Source organism: Hibiscus syriacus, unplaced genomic scaffold (genome assembly GCF_006381635.1).
Source record: "Hibiscus syriacus cultivar Baekdansim isolate YM2019G1 unplaced genomic scaffold, ASM638163v2 tig00110129_pilon, whole genome shotgun sequence".
NCBI classification, from domain to species: Eukaryota; Viridiplantae; Streptophyta; class Magnoliopsida; order Malvales; family Malvaceae; genus Hibiscus; species Hibiscus syriacus.
Genome location: NW_024062602.1, coordinates 1209217 through 1216897, shown reverse-complemented (window position 1 = coordinate 1216897; position 7681 = coordinate 1209217). Strand labels below are relative to the sequence as shown.

Here is a 7681-nt window from a genome sequence, read left to right as displayed (position 1 = left end):
GTTACCAGAAGGTTTTTGCAGTCAAGGGTAGAGGAATGTATGCCGACTGCAAACATCATTGTATGGCCTTAAGCAGGCTTTCAGGCAATGGAATCTGAAACTTACAGTAACATTGATTTCTGTTGGCTATGTTTAGAGCAAGCATGATTACTCTCCATTCATTAAGAGGCAGCAAGGTAAAATGGTTTTGTTGTTAGTGTATGTTGATGATTTGGTAATAACTGGTGATAATAATGTTTTGATTATTGAATTAAAGCCAATCTTAAATAATTATTTTAGGATGAAGGACTTGGGTGATTTGACGTATTTTTTAGGCATTGAAGTATTAAGATCAAGGGAAGGAATATTTTTGAATCAGAGAAAGTATGCGCTTCAGTTAATTAAAGATACTGGTTTGGAAAAAGCAAAGTTTGTTTCTACTCCACTAGAGAAAAATTTGAAATTAACTTCTTTGGATTATGATAAAGTTGTGCAGCATAGTGTTGAAAGTGAATATGATCTGGTTGAAGATAAATCTGTCTACCAAAGACTTATTGGGAGATTGATTTATTTGACATATACAAGTCCTGACATTACATATGCAGTTAATTTCCTCAGTTAGTTCATGCAGCAACCTAAAAGGTCTCATATGGAGGCAACTTTAAGAATAGTTAAGTATGTAAAGAAGGAACCAGGGTAGGGAGTTTTGTTGAGAAATTCTACATATTGTCAAATTTCAGTCATGTCCAATGACAAGAAAATCTGTCACAGGTTTTTGTATCAAGATTGGTGATTCGATGGTTTCATGGAAATCAAAGAAGCAAAATGTTGTAGCAAGATCTTCAGCAGAAGTAGAGTATATAGCTATGGCAGTAGTTACCTCTGAATTAGTATGGTTATAAGGTTTACTTGCAGAACTTGATATAAAAGATTTGAAACCTGTAAAGCTCTATTGTGACAATAAAGATGCTCTTCAAATAACTGTCAATCATGTGTATCATGAAAGGACAAAGCATATTGAAATCGACTGTCATTTTGTGAGAGAAAAAATTCAGGAGGGATTGATTCAAACAGAATATATTTCAACACATGAACAGCTTGCAGCCATCATGACAAAAGCCTTGGGAAGCCAATAGCATAGTTATATGTTATCCAAGTTGGGAGTTGAAAATGTCTTTCAACACCCAACTTGAGGGGGAGTGTTGAATTTACAGTTAGATTTCTATTAATATGTTGTTAGGAGCAGTTTTGAATTAGTTAGTTTGCTGGGGATGAAACTTGTATATAATATGGACAAATCGTAAGTTTATGCTTTGAGTGTTGATATGAGAAGTAATTTTTACATTCTGGTTTTTATATTTTAACAATAACAATAATTCAATGTACTCTAGTTTCATGGTGATGTCTTTTTACTTGTTAGACTTAATAACTTAATTATGTTCTAGTTTAGTTTGAAAAAGGTTGTCATACGATCCATTTAACCAAAAGTAAATCAGAAGGAAGATGAGGAACTGTGATGGGTACGGAGACTCTTTGTCAATAAATTCAAAGTCGTAGCTCACTCCTGATTCCACCAAAAATATATGCAATACAATTTAATTTAATTAATGTGTATATGTTTTATAATTATATATATTATTAGGGTTCTAAGATTTGATGTTCTTTTATGAATTTTTATATTTGTCACAAATATAATGAATTGTGTAATTTTTTATCGTAAGATTTTCACATTATAATTTCATATATTATAATTTATAATCTCATTTTGAACGTGGTTTTATTGTAATAATGGTAATAATAATAATAACCACTACCATCACGGTTGTGATGATAAGTGAAAACACTAATCCAAGAAGGACCGTTTCTAGACTTGTTCTTCAAGAAATTGTCCTTAAATTTATTCCCCTTCCGCAAGTCAAACTAGAAGGAAATCCATTCGGAAACTTCTATTACTTGGAAGAATTTATTTTTTGTTTAATTTCTCAAATCATTCAATTTGGCTACCTTTGGATCTATTCTTTTCTCGACCCTTCATTTAAGTCCTTTGCCTCTCCCTTTCTATTTTCTATGTCTACATTGAAAAGAAAGACTCACTTTAAGATGTTTCAGACTTTCTTCTGTGGCACTTTCAACCCCGAATAAGGCGATGATCGAAAGAAATTGAGAGGAAACAACTTCCCTAAGAGTAAAGGCCGTAGGAAGAACGACAATAACTTGTATTCCTGATACATGCATTACAAGACTCACATCAAAGGAAGATAGACTAGAGCTTCCAATGGACTCACACGATCAAGCATTGGAAAAGAACAACAGATCAGTAGATTTACGACTGCTTTTTTAATAAGATCCTGATGTTATTTGGTCAACATGTCTTTTGGAGATTTGATCGTATGTCTCTTATCTTTCCAACGGTTCTTGAATCGTGTTAATCTGATATTAGAAATTTAAGATATGACCATTATAATGAAAATGGTACATGCAGAAATCCCTATACGGGATTTTATAATTATTTACGAAATTTCCTTATTTTCATATCAGGAATAGTTTAAGTTAAAGCTATAAGGGTAATTTGCTTGTAATGACAAAACTCTAGCAGCCCCCATCTTATTCTCCAAGCCTCCACCTTCCAGAAGCTCAATCTAGACCGTTCATCACACATCTAATGGCTGAGGATCAAGTCATGCATTCAAATTCCTAATTTCCATCTCCACGATTGGATCAAGCACTACCTTCAAGGGCCGAGATTGATGTTGCCCACATCACATGGATTAGGATAGTATTTTATTATTATTATATTCATCATTCATGTTCCTACAAGGACTCCTCAAACACTATATAAGGAGGCCCTCTCCCCCTCATTGTAAATCATTAACTTTTATTTTATTTTATACAATACAACGAGAGATCGTTTTTGCAAGAGCTGATTGTCTTGTGCCTTCGAAGCATCTTCTTCTTTAGTTCTTCTGAGTTCTTGAGAGATAGATCTTCACACTCAAGTTTGTCTTTTCAATGTGATTAGGAGGGCTGATTAGAGTTGTATTATCGAGTTTGCCTTTTAATTGCGACTAGGAGGGTTCGATAAGACATATCCAACTATATCATCATCATGCCAACTCCATCATCAACATCATCCATCATTCATGTCACCTCCCACATCAAATCTAGGGTTTCCGTTAACACACAACCCTACCAGGGTAAATTTTCAATTATGTTTTTCTCACAATCCGACCATCCAATTTTAAATTCGTCTTCACTGCCTTTCTCATCTTTTCATATCATCCATCAAGATCAGATCATAAGGGAGCCTATTACAAGGGAGACAAGAACATTTTTTTATTACATACTTTATTCTTGTCTTTAATTTTTTATAGTTTTTATTACCCTTACTTTTATTGTCTTAATCTCACTTCTTTGTTTATTTTCCGGAAACCCTTACTTGAGCTTTAGTTGAGGTCGTTTAAATTAGAATAAATTAATATTATAATATTATAAATAATTATATTTAAATGAAAATAAAAATTTTAATAAATATATTGAGTTGGCTCAAATTTTTATAAATTTGAGTTAATTTAAAAATAATAATATTCATAAATTTGATAGTTTAAATTTTCATCATTTAAATCAATCTAATTGAATATTTATGTGTAACATCAACTCTCAGTTGACTCCATATAAATTTATTTTCTTTCAAGAACATACAAGGTACATTGTATGGTTGTTAGAGGTATCGAAGGCAAAACCTAATCCCTATGGAGCCATAGACCCACCCAATAAGCCCATCAAATGAAGAATGTTGCCCACTTCGATTCATACAATTATCGATTTTCTTATATATAAAACTGCAATTACAATCAATTAATGTACTATAAATACAATTAAAATCAATTATTTCTAAACATAAATAAACTGACTAACAACTTATTTATATCGAAAACTCATCAATGCATGCTTTCTCTTTAACGTATTTCGTTAATTGAAACTGTGGGCTGTGTTTGGGTATATCAGAAACCGTGCGTTGGTGCTACTTGCGCTCTCCCGATTGTGTAAACCTCCAGTGGGATCACTACTGAATCCTATGCTATAGGTGTCGTTGTTAGGGACGATCAGGGCATGGTCATTGCAGGCCACACATTGCCGATTGTTGACCTAACCGATGCGAGTATTGTCGAGGCACACACTCTAACATCGGGTATTCGTTTAGCTTGTCCACCATTGTATTGATCTCTCTGTGACGTCCTTTCACCTTGTCGAAGCGAAACTTCAACTATGATAGTGTCTCCTATGTCCGTCGCTCAGCGAATAATGTTGCTCATTCTTTAGCGCAATGGGCATCCTTGACTCGTATCCCCTTGTATTTCGACTATGATAGCCCGGATTTTATCGCTTATATTGTCTCCGATGTCATTTTATAATTGAAAAGAAGGCAACCGATTATGAAAGAAATGGGAGATTGCTTTGCTAAAACATCTTTCAACCTCAAAGCTGTGTTTTGACTGCTGCACTGGCAATGATCCATAATTCTTACGTTGTGTAAATGAGACTTCCATGTTAATGATTATTCATTATGGAGCTATCAAATGTGTTGAATTTACCAGGCATATCCCATGCGTGTATAGTATTTCTACACATTTCTTTCTGCATAAATGCTCATACCAGTGACCTCATAATATAAATCTGCAGTTGTATTTCATCAGTCTCGTGCCTAAACCCTCTTTATATCAAAATTAGCTATGACAAACAAATGAAGCTAAGGGATTTTGGACTGTTCAGATCTCTATGATAAATTAATTTAATCTAACAGCTAGAATTAGACCATGATCAGTGAGCAGCCGCACCATCGAAGAAGAATCACCACCGGTTCGGTTCAAAACAGTCGACGAGCAAATTCCAATTCACATCAAATTTAAAATTAACATAGAAAATTGAAACTCAGTATCAAAATAACATACATGGAAAGATACTTGAACCTTCTGAAAAGTAGTATATGATATATCAATCTTTCACAACTCTGTTTTCAATGGTTTTTGGCACATTATGGTGCCCTGAAAGTCTAGGAATGTATAGTGCAGAAATTTTGATCTTTCGTCACCTGTCATCCGAGAAAACCCAAAGTTGGTAACCCACATGTCCACCACACCAGCCACTGCAGGTAAAATTAGCCTCTGCACCCCCAATTTCGCTAGATTCTTTTCAAGTTCATCGATCAAAACTCGACACATACCGCGGTGTCGGTGGCTGAACCTGGTGGCAACAAGGGGCAGTTCAGCCACCGTTTCACCATGTACCCTCACAGTAGCCACAGTAACCATTTCATCATTTTCCTCCATGATCATGGTATAGAATCCCTTGAAATTCAATCGTTTCAGCTTTGATCCTTTGCTGAAAATCACATCTTGAACTATCTCTCTACCTGTGTAAACATCGCTACTAGGCTCGAAACACTCATGCATTACATCAAGTGCAACATTCAACTTACCGTGAATCTCTGCAGAAGAATCCAGGCTATAACCATAAGTATAACGATTGGAGCAGGCGTCAGTCTTCAATAATGTCCAAGTAAGATTGTTCCCCAACGAAATTGGCTTTCCCATAAGATTTTGTAGGCCAGAAAAGATACTTTCACAGCTATGGCTGCAGAACCAATTGTTCTTCCCAGTCTGATAATCACTCGGTTCGTGTGATTCCTTCAGCCTCAGGCACCTAACATGAAATTGACGCTCACATTGTTGACAAGAATGAAAATTATCGCCATTGCTTAAAGGTCCAACGCAACAAATGCCACAACAACAGGAAGGGCAAAACCAGTCGCCAACTGGAACTTCCTTGAGGCCTAAGCAATTCGCATGAAAAGCAGAAGGGCAACGATCACAGCAAATCAACTCTCCCCAATCACAACAAACAGAGCAAACATCGTCACTGATATGTGGATTTGAATCGTCCTTCGACACATTTTCAGGGCTTTGTACCTTGGAACTCTCCATCGAATCACGAATTTGTCTTTGACAATAGGAAAGGGACCTGCCACTGCCATCGTCCAAGATGATATTAGCCGCTGGCCTATGGTTGGTACTACCAGCATGAGCCTCAAAGGCAGTTAGAGCAAAAGCCTTCAAGCAACAGTCACAATGAATCCCAGAACGAGTTATCCTTCCCTTCTTCAATGGCATCCCTGTCTTACTGCGGTAATACACTTTTCCTAGATTTGAAACCACATTGTTATCAATCAACCAAGAGAGAATGGTTTTAGGATTACCTTGAGAGGAATTCTGCACCGGACCCTCTCGTATTCTTATACTCGATCGTTTGATCAACCGAGGCTTGATTTGATTTTCTTGTTTTTTCAACTTCTTTTCTCTTTTCGATGGTTGAGGCGGAAAAGATCCATCAAAAGATTGATTTTCTAGAAATAAAGTCTTCTTTTTCAATAGTTGCTTGGTATCCAAGTTTGCAGGTGCAAATTGTATTTCTTCTCCTATGGTCCCTGATCTTCTGTCGATACGAAGTTTATTATCTTCTTTTTTCAACTTCGTTTCTCTTGTTCGTGCTTGGGGCCAAACAGTTTCAGCAAAAGCTTGATTTTCTGAAAACAAACTCTTCCTCTTTAATGGTTGCTTGGGCTCCAAGTTCTCAACAGCCACCCCTTTTTCTCCTTTCCCGGCCCCGGATATCGTGTCGATATAGCCTTTGCAAGCCGCTTTGAGTGTATAGAAAACTTTTCCTCCCGGTGATTGATACCGGAGTTCATATTTTCCATTCTTCGGAGCGTGCCAGAAATTCCATCCCATTGCAGACAGATGTTTTTTGGCTTTTGATGAGAGATCACTTCTCTTGCCAGGTCCTCCTGTACATGCGTCGTTGTACCACCTGAATACGGCTTCTTCACATACTTCACCTTTGATCACAAACTCCACTCGTTTATCAGCCATGTATCATTCACTTCAAACTCAAAAACATACACGGTGATTGTGGGCGGTGAAAGAGAAGAGCAAGGAATTTAGGTCTACTTTTAAATGCAGATTAATATTAAGATTATATTATTTTAAAAGATTCTTAGGGTTCATCTTAAAACTAAGCTTTTGAGAGTACATTAAATCTGTATTTATTTGAAGATAATTATAAGGAAAGAGTTCGATTTTAAATTGAATTATTTTACTTTTTAAATTTTAGATATTTCATTAATCGTAAAACGAAAAAAACATTATCTACCCAAAAATAAATAAATATTTATTGATAAAAAATAATTTATTATTAGTATTTTTTTTCAAAATTAACTTTTTTATTAACCATCGATATTTTTTATATAGTTCATTCAAAATTAGTCATTTTTAGATCAAACGTTAGTATTTAATTTATTGATCAATTAATTTGGATCAGATACTACAAAGGTTTATTATTAAAGTGACTTTCCCTACTCAGTTTATTTTATTCACAACGTCAAGATTCAAAACTTTTAATCATATTTAAAGGATCGAATACCTTTTCCTGATAAACTAAATGATTCAATGAAATTAATCATTTCTTTTATTTATATGTATATAGAGAGAGTTATTATATATTTAGAAAATGTAATTTTTTTTATTTTATACAAATTTAGGGCCACTTGATGAGTGAAAATAAATAAATAAATATATATATAGTGCTATTATTTTACATACTTATTGTATTTTCTACACAAATTTAAGACGTTGGATAAGTAGAAATA

General features: G+C 34.8%; 1 protein-coding gene across 1 annotated transcript; it reads right to left on the bottom strand.

Annotated features, from left to right (window-relative positions):
- Nucleotides 1–4979: 4979 nt before the first annotated feature.
- LOC120215639 (increased DNA methylation 1-like) lies at nucleotides 4980–6905 on the bottom strand. Its single transcript, XM_039213266.1, has one exon. It carries the CDS (start codon nucleotides 6903–6905, stop codon nucleotides 4980–4982), a length of 1926 nt encoding a protein of 641 aa, XP_039069197.1.
- Between the last annotated feature and the right edge of the window lie 776 nt (nucleotides 6906–7681).